This window comes from Semicossyphus pulcher, unplaced genomic scaffold (genome assembly GCF_022749685.1).
Source record: "Semicossyphus pulcher isolate SPU_LCO1_2020_fin unplaced genomic scaffold, fSemPul1.0.p SCAF_22, whole genome shotgun sequence".
Lineage (NCBI taxonomy): Eukaryota > Metazoa > Chordata > Actinopteri > Labriformes > Labridae > Semicossyphus > Semicossyphus pulcher.
This window is the reverse complement of record NW_027211696.1, coordinates 16,245,329-16,262,493: the sequence shown is the minus strand read 5'-3', so window position 1 is coordinate 16,262,493 and position 17,165 is coordinate 16,245,329. Positions and strand designations below refer to the sequence as shown.

Below are 17,165 nucleotides of genomic sequence, written 5' to 3'. Positions count from 1 at the left end.
TTGCCTGGTCGCTGGATCTTGTGACTCTACTGGCTTCTATCAGCATGACCGCCGCGCTGAAGTTCACAGTACTTTTGCTGACCCTCGTCTGTGGCCGGGGGCAGCTGTTCAACGACATTGATTATTTTGACGAAGAGGTCAAGCCCGCTGTTCTGGATTCAAAATATGGCTCTCTTTGGCCTCTGCCGCAAAAAGTGAAAATCTCAGAGGTTTCATTTAAGTTGACCAGCGCCAGCTTCAAAATTGTTGACGCCAAAGACTCATCCGCTGGTCCGAGCTGCAGCCTCCTGAAGGATGCGTACAGAAGGTAATGGGGTCTATTTTAATTCAGTAATTCGTTTATTTTAGCTCGGTGCGTTTTTCAGTTTCTCTGTAGCTAAAACTATGCGCCGTGCTGCATTCAGGGACTCGTTTCCGCATGGTAAACAACGTCTCCCTTCTCTGTCCCCCTCGACAGGTATTATGAACACATGTTTGGCATTGCGAAAAGGCAGCAGCTGAGCAAAAGCAGGCGAACCGGCCCCTCCGAGCTGACGGAGCTGCAGGTGTGGATCACATCACCTGACTCTGAATGTGACGGGTACCCCAGTGTGACTTCCGACGAGTCATGTGAGTCTCTTCTCTTCCTCATTCATATCATATTTGATCAGAATATTCACTTGGGCGCTTCTGTGCACACACAAAGACTTTTGACACACATTAAAATTCCCATCTGTCCCTAAAGTAGCAGTGGTGGAAGTGTTTATTTGCACACTAATATGAAAGTATCCGGCTTATGAGTTGGTAATTGAAGTATCCGGGTTATGTTTTGGCTGTGCCTGTATAAGCCCTTTTCCTGATTCTGAGAAACCTGGATAAGCCACCTGGAATTCCCCTGTCCAACCAAGGATATTGTGTCGTGCTTACACCTTCTCCAGGTGTCTGAACATTTCATGTTAGCAGAGAACAAAGTGACCGAATCGATGAAAAATCAGGACATAACTTCACATACACAATTAGAAACCTGGATACTGCATAGCTGTGTAAATAAAACTGTTTACTAATGAGCATTTAAACCCAGTCACGGGTAATTGCTTAAGTTCTCATCCTGTTAGACACAGGAAGTTTGCGGATGACAGTCATTGTGAGTCTGTTCCAGGCGAGTGATTCAGCACCTGCCTCAGTGATGCGATAACCGCTTCCTAAAATTACAGCTCGACAGATATCAGTTGGTCGATTTTATAATGCCGCTAATGGACTATCACCGATATATTGGTATGAGCGGATATGTTTTGCAATATGTGCAAATACTGTAAAATCCGGAATATAAATCGCACCGGAATATACTGTAAGATGCAGTCTGTTTTGGGGGGTATCCCATGTTATTTCAACCCTATTTGAATGTGTTTTAATTTAAAACACATTCAAAACACACTGTTTTTCACCAATCCTGCTAGCTACCGGTGCTGTAGCTAGCGGTAGCTGGCAGCCTACGGTAACGTTGTTTGTTGTGAGGGTGGCGGCCACACTGGCAGCTTTGAAAATGAAAGTTGCCAGCTGTTTTCTCTTCAGGCCTCTAGAAGTATATTCCTGTAAGAAACATGAGTATGAATTCCCCTTTAAAATATATATTTTTTACATTGTTGTGCTACTTTTACTTAAAAATAGGATCTTCATACTTCTTCGGAATAAGAGCTTAACTGGATGGTACTGTATGTACTAGGATTAACCCGGTCGACATAGACCAAGTGTCTAAAGCCCCTCTGAGTGCTTAAGTCCCTTACTCTAACACAATAATATCTTCCTGTGAAGCTTTGGCAACACTTACAGTGCACATGCAACAAACGGCTGCTTGTCTCCACAGATGAACTGGTAGTGGATCAGCCGTATGCGGTCTTGAAGGCACCGAAGGTTTGGGGAGCCCTGCATGGTAGGATTTGTTTCCCTGTTGTTGCACCAAAGCAATTATTTGGTTTTTGCTTTATTTTCCTTCATCAGTTAATCAAAAGATGCAATTATATAAAAACTGAGAAAAGCAGGAAGTCCTCAGATCCAAGAGGAAGTAAACATTCAGCTTTAAAGAAATCGGTCAGCATTTTATGAGAGACACTTATTTTTTATTTCCCAGAGTTAGATAACAAAATCAAATGTGTGTTAGTTACTGTGGAACTTTGCTCACATGTTTAGGGTGGTTTATCAATTTTCTGGTGTTATATAAACTTTTTTGAATGTATGATGACTTACAATGTGTTTGTTTCCATCTTTTTAAGGTCTGGAAACATTCAGCCAGTTGGTGTACGAAGATGAATATGGAGCTGTAAGTGACGGACAATATGCTTTTATTTTTTTATTCATAAGGACATTTTGTTGTGCTTAAAATCAAGTTAATCCAACGGTTCCCTTAGATAGAAAATAGCGTTTTTTAACTTAAAGTAATAATCTTGAAGATTTTCATTTAAATAAATGTCTGTTAAGTCACCATTTATCGCCAAATAAGGTAACACAAAGTTGATTGAGCCGATGGCCCACTGATGAAAGCCTTTGCATTTGCAGTATATAGTATTCTTACAGACTGGGTGTCTGTGGCGACATTCGTGGAAAAAATCACAAGCGGCGCCCAGTTAGTGACGCGTTTTCCATCAGCCAGCAGTGGTTGGTCTGCCAGAGAGGGTAGGCGGAGCTAAGCGGCTGCTTTTCCGCTCTCTGCAAGTGTTGCGAGTAAACAGTAATCTACTATGGCTGAACAAACAAAGAAAAGATCGATGACTACAGATACAACTTCAACAATAAGAGGCTTTTTTGTGTGCCTTGACCCTATATATTTACCTACAAAATTTAAAACGTGTAGATGAATGTAACCTCTGTGGGGAGGCCTTTCTGAAATTTTCTAGGGGGCACTATGGAGCCATTTTGCTGAACTTATAGCCGAGGCATATAAAGTACAAAATTTTTCATCAGACCTGGTGCGTGTGCACAGTTTCATGAGGCCTTGAGCACGTTGAGTTACAACCGGAGCCAACCGTGGACGTCACACATGCAGCACTGTCTGGATATCTGAGAAGTGTGCTCCCGCAATTAATTTTTTTTTACTCTAATAATCCATACGCATGTGGATAACTTGATGCTATGTTGGAGTTACATTTTCGTTTGCAAGTTACAATTTAAATATAGTCCCCTACAGGCTTCCATAGTCAGGCTGAATTTTAATCTGTGTCTTTTCAGAAAAGCATCAACACAACACAAATCAGTGACTTTCCCAGATTTGCACACAGAGGCATCCTGCTGGACACCTCTCGGCATTACCTGCCCATCAAGGTCATCTTGGCGAATCTGGTGCGTCACTTAAACCTTTCTATTTAATTTTCTGATTTTTGTTATGTCTACTTTTCTTTAAATGCCTTTTTTTTCCTTCTTTATTCATACAGGAAACGATGGCGATGAACAAAATAAATGTTTTCCACTGGCACATTGTGGATGATCAGTCCTTCCCTTACCTGAGCCGAACGTTCCCGCAGCTGAGCCAGCAGGTCAGGAAGACTTGTTATTCATTTTAGGTCATTGTATTGGTCACAATCCACCTGACCTCTTTGTTTATCTCTGTTATCTTTTCCACAGGGAGCTTACCACCCTTACACGCATGTGTACACACCCGCTGACGTGAAGATGGTGATTGAGTTTGCCCGTCTGAGAGGCATTCGTGTTATCCCGGAGTTTGACACTCCGGGGCACACACAGTCTTGGGGCAAAGGTGAGATATTTCTGATTCACACCCATTTTTTTATGATTTCTTTGTGAAGAAACAAGGATGTATCAGCAAGGATATAAAGCATTAAAATCAATGTCCTCCTTCTCCTCTCAGGCCAGAAGGATTTGCTCACACCCTGTTACTCTGGCTCCGAACCCTCCGGCACTTTCGGGCCAGTGAACCCCATCTTGAACACCACCTACGACTTCATGAGCCAGTTCTTCAAGGAGATCAGCACGGTGTTCCCCGATGCCTACATGCACCTGGGGGGAGATGAGGTGGACTTCTCTTGCTGGTGAGACTGTGCACACAAAGCTTCTTCCAAGCATCAGAAATAAGAGGGTGCTAAATATTATGTGCGTTTTTTACCCTGCAGGAAGTCCAACCCTGATATTCAGAAGTTCATGGCTCAGCACGGCTTTGGAGACGACTACAGCAAACTGGAATCGTACTATATTCAAAAGTGTGTTGCTTATTTTGAACTGAAGCTGGTATATTATTTGAAGTAGTTAAAGTTTACATGCTCTTTTTTTTGTATTCACAATGAAAGCCTTTTTTTGATCTGATAGGCTCTTGAACATCGTCAGCTCTACCAGTAAGGGCTACATGATCTGGCAGGAGGTCTTTGACAATGGCGTTAAGGTAACTATACAGAATCGTTTGCATCACTATGTACTGCTAAATTTAATTCAATGTCAGAGTTAAGTCTATTGTATGCTAACTTCTCCCATATTTCTGTTCATTATTTGATATTTGCTTCATTACCATTTGTGGGCCATGCTTGTTTTTCTTTTTCATTCTGTGTTGAAGAAATAGTTTGATATGTTGGGAAATATGCTTTATTACCTTCTAGTCCAAGGTTTGATAAACAGTTTGACACCACACTCATGCCCGAACGATTAATATGAAGCTATCTCTAGCAGCCTGTTTTAGCATAAAAACTGGAAATATGGTTAGCATGGCTAACATGTTTATTAACTTTCTCAGCTCAGGATTTGATCGGAAGATTGATACCACTGTTATGTTTTAATTTTCAGAACAGTAGCTAGCTTAATTTAGCTAAGCTTTAAAACTCAGGATAAACAGCTAGCATTGCTCGGCTGAAAGATTAAAAAAGAATCCACATATTAGCATTTTATATGTTTTTCTTTTAATATGTACAGAAATAAATAAAACAAGTTATGGTTATATTGTGGGTTTGGGGGCAGTGACGTTTGGTATCTCTGCTAGTTGCTGGGCAGTCTAACAATGACAAGCCTAAGCTAGCTAGCTAGCTGGCAGCATTACCTTCCCTCTTTAAACCTCTGTCCAGAGGTTAAAAGTCTGCCTACCAGAACCTCCAAAGGTCTGTCATTAAGTCTTTGTTTTCAGTTAGTTTTATCCAAAAGACATGTCGGGTTTTTGAAGAGGGAAGGCACTGGTGCCAGCTAGCTAGCTAGCTAGCTAGTTTAGTCTTTTCATTGTTAGATTGCTCAGCAACTAGCAGAGATAGCAAACGTCTATGCCCCCCCAACCCATGAAACTATATATAATATATAAATAACTTGTTTTTACTATTTTTTTGTACATATTACAAGAAAAACATATCAAATGCTAATATGTGGATTTTATTTTATTTTGGGCCGAGTCATGCTAGCTTGTTCAGTCTTTAGGTTTAGCTAAATTAAGCTAGCTACTGTTGTGATAGCGTTGATACATAAGAGTGGTATCAACGTTCTTATCTAACCATGAGCTACACAGTTAATAAACATAGTTCCCAAACTGTCAAACTATTTCTTTTAACTAAAACCAGCAACTCACGAAGTTTCAAACCAAAGTTCAGTAGCGTGGTCTGTAACTATTGCAGCTAAACCCAGACACAGTAGTGCATGTGTGGATGGGCGGCGGATCTAATGACGAAATGAGCCGGGTGACGGCAGCAGGGTACACCGCCATCCTCTCTGCCCCATGGTACCTAGATTACATTAGCTACGGACAGGACTGGCAGAAGTACTACAAGGTTGAGCCACTCAACTTCAACGGTCAGTGTTCATTAAAAAATGGCATTTTGGGACCAATCAATTTGATGGAGGGGAAACTCTGATTTGGACCATCTGGATTTTGTTCAACAGGCTTGCGCTTGAAAGTTGCACAGTTGTGACAAAGAGAGCAAGTAAGAGACAGGGAAGAGGTGCAGATGGGGCAGGGGGGCTGGTGGTTTTCAAATGTTTCATGGATGATGTATTGTATTTCCTCAACGCATCCTTTCATTTACTTCAACTGCAGACGGTACCAGGCCTTTATATCAATTAATGTTTTATGTTTCTAATTGGCTGTTTGATCAGTATAATTTGTCATCTTTTAGTTGTTTTGATGCGCTCATGTTTGCCCTGATACGGCTGCTGAATTACACACAAACTTAATCTCTATCAATCAGATTATTGGTACGGGAAGTGTTCTGGTTTCCCTTTGTACTATGCTTGACGTCCGAGTGGTATTGACCAATCACGGCTGCGGCGTATGCAAGAAAAACAGTCCGTGTGGAGAGCAAAAGCAGGCGGGACGTAACGCGACGTAATGCCATCCCGGCTCCCATCAGTGTCACCTGACGATGATTTAGCATCTTATGAATCTCTATAAACAGACAACTGCATGCTAACAGCAACAACAACAACAATCCAACTTTAGATAAATTCCCTTGACGCTGCGTCAAGAAAGCCATTCAGCGGTTAGATTTCCCGACTTCCTCAAGTGCATCAGAAATGATCGATCCGACCTCTGTTCAACAAACGAGCATTTTAAAAGTAGTTTTCTTCTCCTCTTGATGACAGACCTGACAAAGCTTCATTTTTACTAATATGCATTATGATGTTGTAATTTCAGCAAACTTAAGAGCCATTAATTAAAGTCAATCACAAGAAAAACGTGTTCTTTTTCGGGTTCATACCGCTGAAGTAAGCCAGAGTGCAGCCTCTGCGTAACTGACTATTTACAGTGAAACGGAGACTCACCAGAAACAGATGAAAGGGTGCTTCTCCGGGGGAGGTGATGAACCATTAAATTATGCTTCACTTTTGATCTGAACACACGGTCGCTTCTCAGGTTACTAACTGGACTGTAAACAATGCAGCACGTGAAAAAGGAAGTCCGAATCTCTGACTGCTGGCTAAACTGGACACGCCCGACATGTTCATTGTCAGAGGCTAAATCGTCGTTAGACTAAAGCAGATGAGTTCTGAGATTTGTACAAACTCAACCCTTGTTACATTTCTTTTCAACTTCTTTCCGTCTCAGTGGACAGAATTTGATTTCTTAAGAAAGGTTTAAAAGCGTTTAGTGTTGCAGTTACTCTACATTACTTCTTGCCTGTATTTAGCCCATGTTTGTTTGTGTTGGCCACATCCTGACCTTTTTTCCACTTTTATTTGACGACCAGTTGGTATTATTTAAGGAAATCTTGCATGCAAGGATCAAGACGAAAGTTGGTCTGGGCGCCGGTTTAGCTCAGCTGTTAAATCAGCGACCACATACAGAGGCTATAGTCCTCGATGCGGCGGCCCCAGGTTCAACTCCCGCCCTTAGTCCTTTGCCGCATGTCATCCCCACTCTCTTCCCCCGTTTCCGGCGCTATCCACTGTCCTCTCTCTAATAAAGGCATAAAAAGCTGAAAAAATTATCTTTAAAAAAAAAAAAAAAGTTGGACTGAACTTTCTTTGATTTCCAGATATTTCCTTAAAATATTCCCATGCAGGATATGTGACCATGTGTTCTGGAGCTTTTTATTAAAAGAGACGCATCAATGTCTTAAATTGACCCAAGACTCGAATATTTTTGTCTTCCTTCCACCCCCGTTTTTCTTTTCCATCTTGCTGACACTGATACTTGTATGTGTGTGTGCTGTGTAGCTCAAGCCAGACACAATTATCCACGTTTGGAAAGGAAACCAGGAGCAATACCAGAGTGAGATGGCAAAGGTAACATCATCAGGGTACCAGACCCTGCTGTCCACTCCCTGGTACCTGAACCGTATCTCCTACGGCCAAGACTGGCGGGGCCATTACAAGGCCGACCCTCAGGACTTCCAGGGTTTGTGTCTCCATGATTGATCTATTTAGCTTTGCCGTCTAAGCAACACTGCTTTTTCCAGTATTTACATGACACTAATGTAGCTTTGCCTCGCTTATCTGACTGTTTTATTGATGGCCTGACCCTGATTTTATAAGCTGTGTTGTTTGACTCTTGACACAGATCTGAAATGCCTTGAAGTCACTCCCGTGCAAATGTGTGTAAGCCTGTTGAACAAGAGGGGAAATGTCTTATTTTTCACAATCAGAGGGTTAAAAATACTCTATAATTGTAATTTAATTTAATTTATCGCTCTATATTAAGTTACAATTCCCTTCTTGTTTCTCCATCTCATCGAATATTACTCTCTAAAACAGGAACTGAAGAACAGAAGAAGCTTGTGGTTGGAGGAGAAGCCTGTTTGTGGGGCGAGTTCGTGGACGCCACCAACCTGACACCCAGACTCTGGTATGGCTCATGTGATCACTTCCTTATCAGAACATAAAGGGATTTTGAACCTTGATTGCATCACATGACAGTAGACTGATTCGTATTGTTCTTTTTCTCTGTCGCCGCCAGGCCTCGTGCAAGTGCTGTGGCAGAGCGACTGTGGAGTGCAAAGGAAGTGACGGACGTAAACGATGCCTTCAGCAGGCTGTCTGTGCACCGCTGTCGTTTGGTGGAGTAAGTATCCCACCTCTCTTTTACTATTTATTTGCATTTATGTTAGTCTATTCATAATTGATCTTTTCCTATCGAAGGCGTGGGATCCCAGCCGAGCCGTTGTTTTCCAGCTTCTGTCCGCGTGAGTACAAGGGAGTCTGAAAACAACTGAAGAGGGGAAAAGCAAAAAGGGAAAAAGAAGCAAATCCAGACCCGATCTGCGCCGTGATGCTCGGCAATCGAACGCTAAACTGCCTTTGTAGGAATGTTACTGTGCTGATTATCTGAGACACATCAACCTTTTTAAATCTACAGAACTTTTGATCACATCCATGCCATAAACATCTTCGATTCATGAATGCACTCTTTGTTTTTTATGATTGTTTGTACAGTGATTGTGAATAAAATTGGGAAATTTTAGATGCTTGTCTGGTGTTTCTTATTTTAAAGACCAGATCCGGTCATGTTTAAAAGGAGGAAAAAGTCAAAGCTGGTGTTCTCTGTAATCGATAGAAGCAATAATATTTAAAATTGGCGCCATAGTTGTGGAGAAAGTCGTACAAACAGTTTGTGGTTTCGCCCATTCTATATTCCTACAACACCCAGCGTGCATTGCGCCCCTCCCTCTGAAAGGGACGGCCCAGCGAGAGACGCTGCAGTGAAATACTACCGTTTTCCAGTCAAGGAAATTGATCACTGTAGGCGATGGCTCAGAGCGGGACAGAATCCGAAATACAACGAGAATATATCGGTGGATCGTCTAAAAAATCTTCAGGTCTGCAGTCTACATTTCAAACCTAACGATTTTGAACGAGACATGACATCAGAGGCGGGCGTCCTAGATTGAGGAAGTGTAGTTTAGCGAGCTCCCTGACCTCCGCCAGGCATCCATGCTCTGCTTGAAATAATAAATCACGTCTGTGTTTTTTCTACAAAATATGTTTACCTTGTAAAACTCCTCAAGGCATCTCCTCCTTCTCCCTCATTAAAAATTCCCGAATCTGCATAGGCCCCACCCACTTTGTGCTACGTTTCTACTTTCGTAAAAATTACAGCCGAAAACAAAACACGTCTCTGCCATCGTTTAGTGGCAACTTGTTGAAACTTAGCTTGTTGTTCAGCCTGTCCTTGGTACACTGCAGTGTAAAAGCAGACAGGCCCAGCCATAGTGATGACTGCTGATGTTGTCCCTGATATGTCTTGTAGCTTATGAAGAACACCACATGGAGATGTTTACAAGGTTAAACACTTGATTCTCACTGGAGGGGTTCTTTAAAAAACAAGAGCGTAAATATTTAGCTGCAAATTTATTTCATATCCAGCTAAAACATGGTACACAATTTATCATCAGTTTGTGCTCAGATTCCTGCTGTGTGTATTCAGTGAATGTTGGTCCGGCTTCTTCTCAGTTCAAGTTTGATATTGAAGTCTTGGATACGTCTGTTTGGAAGTCCATTAAGCTGACAGCTTTACAGTGTTTAGAAATGAGGATCACAACAGACCAGCCATCCGTTGTACGAGGATGTTCTGGTCCTGGGGGTTCATGGCCTCATATGTGTCCAGCTCCAGGGAGAAGGTTGCATTGCCGGACGTCAGAGTTCGCAGGGCTGTGGAATACCCCTTAAGAGAGAAAACCAGTGTTAATTCCAAACAATGATCAGGCTGACAAACACATTTTTTTAATGGACATCATCTCACCATCATCTCAGCCAGAGGCACGGCTGCCAGCAGCACCTTGCTGTCGAGACGACTCTGAATATCTCGGACAGTTCCTCGTCTTTGAGCTAAGTCCCCCAGCACGGAGCTCAGGTGCTCCTCCCCGACAGTCACCTCGAGGGACATCATTGGCTCGAGGACCTGCCCTCCTGCTAGCTTCATGGCCTGTATTCATAGGAACAGAAAGCGTGACCTACTGATAATCCTGTAGTTTACTGTTATGACATAGGAAGTCACAAAGGTTTACCTTGAGCATGCAGCGGGACAGACAGGCGGACACCATGGCGGGAGATGTTCCTGGTTCCATGTTGACTCTTTGGATCAGCGCAGACACACCCAGTAAAGGATAACCTAACAGTGGACCTGACAGGGGAGGCATGCATGAAGAACAACAGTTACTTCTTCAGACAACTTTGAAGAAAGTAGCAAGAATAAGCTACATGTTAAAGAATTTAGTAAACATTTTCCTCATGAGTTCATGGTCTCGATGGCTGCAGCAAAATGTTCATTTAATAAATTAAGGTCTCATTTAAAGTTAAATAGATGCACAGGTATGCTTTTCAGGTGCATGCATGTTGTTAACAGCCTGTGTTTCACTAGCCAAAATTAACATCCCAATCAATGTCACAGTTACTGGGAATTATTAGCTGTGTCCCAATTCAGGGGCTGCAGCCTTCGAAGGAGACGGTCTACAGAGGATGCGCCATTCGTAGCCCTTGCGTCAATAATCGCCAGTCCTGTCGCCTAGCAACAGGTAGCTAGTAGCTAGTAGTCATGTAACTTATTTTGAAGACAATTTGTTTCAAGTGCCCTTTCGTTTTTTTAAACATGTGTATCACTAGTTTGAAACCAAAAACTTTTACATTAAAAGTGTATCCCTCGGCCGTGTAAGAGTCCGCCATCTTGTTTGAATTGGTACATATTGAATCTTTGGATATGTGGGGCCAAAAAGGATGCACCCGATGGATCCTTTGTGGCCCGGAAAAAGGTGGGCGCATTTGTCGGCCGCATCTGAATGGGACAGCCTTCAACGCGCTGCTGTGACACAATCGGCCATCAAATACGTCCTGCGAAGGATGCAGGACACAGCTTTTGATGCACATTGCTAGTCAAGCTAGCCCTGATGGTAGCTAATAACCCTCTCTTTACTCTAGCTCCACCCTCCCATCCAAATGTGGTGGTTTTTGGCTTAAAAATGTAAGAAGGACATGGAAAAATGCCAAATAAGAGGATTCAAAATGAAGCCATTGGGTGACATCAGAGCGGCTACATTCACACAGCTTTGATACAATCTGGCAATACAGGTTTGCAAGAGAGGAAATTAGTTGTGCAATGATACCTTGAAGATAAGAGCTGTTTACTCCATTCTCAACGGCCTCTTTAATTTCCGGTGATAGCTGCGCACCCAACTCTTCTGTGAAAGCTAATTCACATGAACCACCTGTAGAGGAAATGTCCGCAGGTGTGACGGCCAGCTCAGCCGTCACCACGTGTCGTCTCTCCCCAACAGTACGGTCCAGCGTATCTACATTAAAAGGAGCAAAGAATTTGACAGCATGTAGTTGACATAAATCAGTCCTCCCCCATCCGTAACCTAATGCACCGATTAAGACATGTTTGCACCTGTAGTAGAGACCTCCTGCAGAATAGTCTCCCTGTAAGCCACCTGTAGCGGTCCGAGGTGAGTCTCAATGCCATACTCTCTCCTGATCCGATCATGGATGATCTCGATGTGCAGCTCTCCCATCCCACATAAGATGGTCTGAGGATGGAGAGTGAAGGACATTCAGTTGACTCACTGTGGCTAAAAGAAGTCCTGACTAATCCAATGATGGTATTACCTGACCAGAATCAGGGTCGACCCTGACTTTAAGGCTGGGGTCTTCTCTCTGGAGGCAGTTGAGTGCGTTCTCAAGATCTTTCAGGGTAAAAAAGAAACAATATGAGTCATTTCAATACTGCTGAATCATGTAAAAGAACCATAAGGGCCGTCACTGACCAGCCTGTTTGGCCATGGTTGGAGGTTCTATGGTGCAGAAGAAGACGGGGTCAGGGACCTCCACGCCTGAGAGGATCACACTGGCGTGTTCCCCGCGTTTCTTCCCTGCACTGCCTTCATTCTGGGCTCGGCGGGCTGCAGCTGCTGCCGAAGCCTTCGATGACACGATGGTGTCCCCTGTGACTGTCTGAAGACAAAGTGCAAAACATGAACACCTTTTGTAGAGGAAACTCTTCAACATAAAACATAAGGAAGATCGATCTGTACCTGCTTCAGTCCGACAGTCAGAGCAATGTTTCCTGCTGTCATCGAGGCGATTTCTACATGCTGATCAGCAAACGGCACCAGCAGCCTGCTCATCCGCTCACTACAAACAACGTAATGCATTTCTTTTATGTCAGACTAATGATCTAGGTCGGTATTACATTGCAGGGTCAGAGGTCAAACATGTAAAATACATACATGCTGTTCCTGTTGATGTTGTGGACAGCAGTCTGTGGTTTCAGAGTACCAGAGTAAATCCTGAGAAACACCAGAGGACCGCGCTGCTTGTCATGCAGGACCTTGAAGGCCAGAGCACACAAGTCGTCCTTGTACCACCGCCTGCAGGATGAAGAACGACAGAGAGAGTTTGTGGGCAAACAACAATGAAAAAAGAAAGAAACATATTTTCAATAGCACGGCACATTCAAAGACAGACAATTCCAGCTTGACTTAAAGTGATAATTTGGAAGATTTTCATGTAAATAAATGTCTGTTAAGTCTCTATCTATCACCCAATGAGGTAACACAATGCTGATTGAGCCTATGGCCCACTGATGAAAGCCTTTGCATTTGCAGTATTACAGACTGGATGTCTGGTGCGACATTCGTGGAAAAAATCACAAGCGGCGCCCAGTTAGTGATGCGTTTTCCATCAGCCAGCAGTGGTTGGTCTGCCAGAGAGGGTATGCGGAGCTAAGCGGCTGTCAGCAAGGAAAATCAAGAGTTAGAGCGACCGTCAGTGACCGATCAAGAGCGAACGTCAGCGAGGAAAATCAAGAGTTATAACCGGAGCCAATAGTGGACGTCACACATGCAACACTGTCTGGATATCTGGGAAGTGTGCTCCTGCAGTTACTGTTTATCACCAAAGGTGGCGCCAAAGAGAACAAAACTGAGATCTTATTGTAAATGATTTTTGCATAACATGTCAGGCTCATTTACTACCATGTAACAAGGAAAATAAACACTAGTCCGTATTAAGGAGTGGAACAAAATATTGATACGGCAATATATCGTCGTCCTGACTTGTGCAATACAATAATCATTAGGCTGGTGCCTAAGTATTTGGCGCTCTAAACAGATTTCCCTGCAATTTTGACTCATCGCATCACTACTTCATGACTCCTTGCGGTGGCGCTAATGACATGTTAACGTGGACAGAAGTAAATAAGCCGAAGAAGAAAGTCGAAAGCAGGGTTAAAGAAGAAGACAGCAGGATAATGTCTGACATTAGTGAAAGAAGTTAAGAGATCCACAAGCCACGTTCATATCTATAGTCCTAATTTGTTTTAGCAGTTGTTCTATAGTTACAGACCGAAAACACGTCCATTGTTTCATCTCAATTTGCTTCAAATTCTGTGAATAAGTACATTAGTCCTGCACTTGACATTTTTAGGGGCATTTTATATTCTTCAGTTACTCAGATATCGTGATGTATTATTATATGATTGTCTTGCAAAATATCAATTATCACAGAATCTCTATATCGTGATTGTTACCGTGGGCCATGTATCATATCGTGAGTGACCCTGCTGACACAGTTCTAAATCTTACAATAGAGCTTGTTTGATTTGAGTTTTTCCCTTTCAAAATAAAACTTCCAAACAACAGTTGAAATTCTTAGCGGTTAACTTCAATCCCAAACCAGTAAAGAGGTTCTCTGTAACAGTCCATAAGACTAAATTGAAGCCGAACATAAAGCCTGATTTTACCTACTTGCATACATTCTGACCTTATGGACTAGATTGTTTGAGTACTGATTATACGCAACAAAGAAAAGCCCAAATAAAAAGAACCGGGACTTAAGTCATGCTTGAATCTCTCTTGAACTTAGTGAGGAAACAGTTGTGGAATAAAGAGTTCACTCACACCAGGTCATGGTGCCGCTCATTGGGGGCAGGCAGGTAGGTGGTGATGGCGTCTAAAAGAGGCTGAACACCTTTGTTTCTCAAAGAGCTCCCGCAGAGAACTGGCACACCTTTACGGGCCAGAGTCACGCGCCGCACAGCCTCCTGTAACTGGGATCACACAGGCGCTGTTTACTCCGTGTTCACAAGTTGTTCTTTTTAAGCTTGTATTTTGGTACCGTGCGATAAAACACCTACTTTGATGGAGGGAACAGCATCGAAATTGTCACTAAAATCAGTCAGCAGCAGCTCAGCAAACTCATCGTCCAGATCAGCAACCTGTGATTAGGAACAGAAGAAGTATAAACCTGGAACATCTTAGAGACTCAGCATTTAAAATAGTCAACATTGCTGTTAATGTTTATCGTGTACCTGCTCAATTAAAGACGTCCTGGCCTCCTTGACCTCCTGCAGGAGCTCTGGCTCATCTGACTGGCCAAGAGGTTTGCTTTCAAACATGCGTCCATCATCTCCCATGGTTCTCTGCTTCCATATTAGCTTCTGGTTGGTTAACAAGTCGACTACACCTGAGAAGCTTTTGCCACAGCCGACAGGAAGCTACAAAGTGAAATACTTATATTAAGCTTTTAAAAAAGGTATAAATAATATACTTTTACTTCCCAGATTACTCCTCCTTGTTGCACCATGTGTTTTAAAACAATCACAACTTGAATTGCTGCTTGAAAGCTACCTCAGTTCTGATCACAGTTATGTCTTTAAAGGCGTCCAAAAGGTTTTTCAGAGGGGGCTCACCTGCAGGAGGACTGGATTGGCTTTCAACTTCCGTTTTATGCTCTCAATGGAAAAACTGAGGCTAAGACAGAAAAAAAAAGTCAGATTCAGTGTAATTTTTAAAAAATATCTTGCATATGATCACTTAAGAAAGTCACTCACTTTGCTGTGGGTTTATCCATCTTATTCAGGAAACAGACACAGGGAACGTGGTGCTTCTCTGCTTGTCTCCACACGGTCAGCGTCTGAGCCTGTTGGTGTTTTCAAGGCGACAGAAGCGAATGTGTTCAGACTTGTTACAAGAGCTAAACTGATTTTTGAGACTGATACTGGTGTTGATTTCTGGGAGAAACCGACATATAGACAGAAACTTTTACACAGAAAGAAGCAGTTTGAAAGCAGTAGGCTGACCTCAACACCGGCAGAAGCATCAAACACTGCAACAGCTCCGTCAAGAACGCGGAGTGCCCGCTCCACCTCCAGCGTGAAGTCGACATGTCCTGTAATCACACACATAACACATGCATTAACACTTGAGTGGCAGCTCCGTCTCATTTCCACTTTTAATTCTCACAAGACTGCTTTGTATACCTGGGGTGTCTATGAGGTTTATTCTGTGATTTTTCCAATCAAACGTGACAGCTGCCGACTGTATGGTGATGCCACGCTCCCTCTCTTGAGCCATGAAATCAGTGACAGTATCCCCATCGTCAACATCTGAAAGCAACCAGGTAAAAGAATTAATTTAAAGGAAAGGAAGTAAACAGGTGGTTTATGGGTAATTAAGATGATTTTACTGTCTTACTCACCTCCTAGTGCTCTCGTGTAGCCAGAGTAATAAAGCATCCTCTCTGTGGTTGTTGTCTTTCCAGCGTCAATGTGCGCCATAATGCCGATGTTTCGGATCCTGAAGAAAGAGTGAATAAGTAACCATGAAGACAAAAATATAGCTGAATCTAAAGAGAATTTAATATAAATTACTGCAGAATACTACTACTTACTTGGATATGTCAGGGTTGACAACAGCCCGCAATGATTTGACATCATCTAGGAAAGTGAACATGAAGTACAATAATGATAATCTGACTGAATCAGTAATGCTGTGAGTACATTTCTATTACTAACTTTGTTTTTCACTATCCAGGTGGTTGGTTTATCCTATGTCAAGGTTTAAAAATGTTTGTAGTTTAACCAACACCCCAAAAAACTGAACATCAGATGACAAGAAAGTCCTCCTATTTCTAAACACAAACATTAAAATACTTTATTGTCAAGGTATGTTAATGTTTTAATTTAATTCTTGATTCTGCAAACAGCAGCTGACAAAACAAATTTTATTTACAAGCTGTTCTGGAGCTTTTAATCCTATAAGATGATATTCATAAGCAGATGCTCCTGTGACCACTGTTATGATTGGATATGATCCTCAGCTTGGACCTTTGGAAGTACTGATGGTGATGAACGAATCGTTTCTGATGTACTTTAATCTTAATGTTTTCTATTGCTTGACAAGTGGATCAATCAACAAATTAAAGCATGAAGAAAACCTACCCGGAAGCAAGCTGTAATGTCTTTTTACATGCCAGCTCACTCTACATCTGCAGCACTGGAGTCCAGCAGTTAATAAATACCTTCCCTGTGAATGACAACGACCAATGAATGAAGTCAGCTTGATATTAACATAACAGCACTTAATATGGTAAATTATATCTTACCCAAATCATCTTGTTTAATATCCGAACGTCCCTAGAAAGCATCTCTTTAATGTCTGCTTATCTTCCAAGTCTTTTTCCTCAGAGTTAGACTAAGCCTTAGACGAACCATTGTGGAGGTAAAAAGAAGAATGAGCAATGTCAGCCCATTTGTTAAAACATCGCCTTATCAATTAAAAATGGGAGACAGGGAGTCTAATCGCTTTAACCAGCATATAAGTACTACATTTATCCCATACTAAAGCGTCCCCCATAACTATACAATCTACTTTGCTGTCAAATGTCACGCTTTCATAAGGCTCAGCTCCAAAATACATCCCGAGGAACAAACGCGTGAAGTTTATGTTTCCGGGTATACAAACAAAATGCGGCCCGTCGAACTTAATCATTGTAGAATTGTTAAA

The 17,165-nt window shown here is 42.4% G+C and overlaps 2 protein-coding genes across 5 annotated transcripts; one reads left to right on the top strand and one right to left on the bottom strand.

The window, feature by feature from the left end:
* Positions 1 to 8,851, top strand: hexb (hexosaminidase B (beta polypeptide)). 3 transcript variants are annotated; one of them, XM_069673534.1, is made up of 14 exons: positions 1 to 307; positions 458 to 609; positions 1,844 to 1,909; positions 2,250 to 2,296; positions 3,202 to 3,312; positions 3,405 to 3,506; positions 3,595 to 3,727; positions 3,839 to 4,019; positions 4,101 to 4,187; positions 4,294 to 4,366; positions 7,609 to 7,789; positions 8,146 to 8,236; positions 8,348 to 8,452; positions 8,530 to 8,851. In XM_069673534.1, the coding sequence occupies exons 1-14, from the start codon at positions 45 to 47 to the stop codon at positions 8,591 to 8,593; spliced, it is 1,656 nt and encodes a 551-aa protein (XP_069529635.1). In that variant the 5' UTR covers positions 1 to 44; the 3' UTR covers positions 8,594 to 8,851. The 3 variants fall into 3 exon arrangements, with proteins under 3 accessions (XP_069529635.1, XP_069529636.1, XP_069529637.1); XM_069673535.1 differs by lacking the exon at positions 7,609 to 7,789 and adding an exon at positions 5,571 to 5,745; XM_069673536.1 differs by lacking the exons at positions 8,146 to 8,236; positions 8,348 to 8,452; positions 8,530 to 8,851 and adding an exon at positions 5,571 to 5,745 and having other exon boundaries at positions 7,609 to 7,749.
* A 920-nt stretch (positions 8,852 to 9,771) lies between these two features.
* On the bottom strand, positions 9,772 to 17,010 carry gfm2 (GTP dependent ribosome recycling factor mitochondrial 2). Of its 2 annotated transcripts, XM_069673325.1 has the most exons (20): positions 16,765 to 17,010; positions 16,601 to 16,685; positions 16,051 to 16,096; positions 15,859 to 15,956; positions 15,641 to 15,766; positions 15,461 to 15,549; positions 15,212 to 15,300; positions 15,071 to 15,131; positions 14,690 to 14,875; positions 14,516 to 14,596; positions 14,280 to 14,428; positions 12,609 to 12,749; positions 12,414 to 12,513; positions 12,147 to 12,333; positions 11,989 to 12,065; positions 11,771 to 11,909; positions 11,487 to 11,672; positions 10,395 to 10,510; positions 10,130 to 10,312; positions 9,772 to 10,051 (listed from the first exon to the last, which is right to left on the bottom strand). In XM_069673325.1, exons 1-20 carry the CDS (start codon positions 16,804 to 16,806, stop codon positions 9,923 to 9,925), a joined length of 2,310 nt encoding a protein of 769 aa, XP_069529426.1. In that variant the 5' UTR covers positions 16,807 to 17,010; the 3' UTR covers positions 9,772 to 9,922. The 2 variants fall into 2 exon arrangements, with proteins under 2 accessions (XP_069529426.1, XP_069529427.1); XM_069673326.1 differs by lacking the exons at positions 9,772 to 10,051; positions 10,130 to 10,312; positions 10,395 to 10,510; positions 11,487 to 11,672 and having other exon boundaries at positions 11,777 to 11,909; positions 11,994 to 12,065.
* Between the last annotated feature and the right edge of the window lie 155 nt (positions 17,011 to 17,165).

Excerpts from the sequence above, each read along its gene's own strand:
- hexb (XM_069673534.1), top strand. The coding sequence starts at position 45 with ATGACCGCCGCGCTGAAGTTCACAGTACTTTTGCTGACCCTCGTCTGT. Across the intron at positions 3,728-3,838 it reads CACACAGTCTTGGGGCAAAG|GCCAGAAGGATTTGCTCACA; the intron begins GTGAGATATTTC and ends TTCTCCTCTCAG. Across the intron at positions 4,020-4,100 it reads GAGGTGGACTTCTCTTGCTG|GAAGTCCAACCCTGATATTC; the intron begins GTGAGACTGTGC and ends TTTACCCTGCAG.
- gfm2 (XM_069673325.1), bottom strand. The coding sequence starts at position 16,806 with ATGCTTTCTAGGGACGTTCGGATATTAAACAAGATGATTTGG. Across the intron at positions 12,066-12,146 it reads AACCATGGCCAAACAGGCTG|ATCTTGAGAACGCACTCAAC; the intron begins GTCAGTGACGGC and ends TTACCCTGAAAG. Across the intron at positions 11,673-11,770 it reads GCAGGAGGTCTCTACTACAG|ATACGCTGGACCGTACTGTT; the intron begins GTGCAAACATGT and ends CTTTTAATGTAG.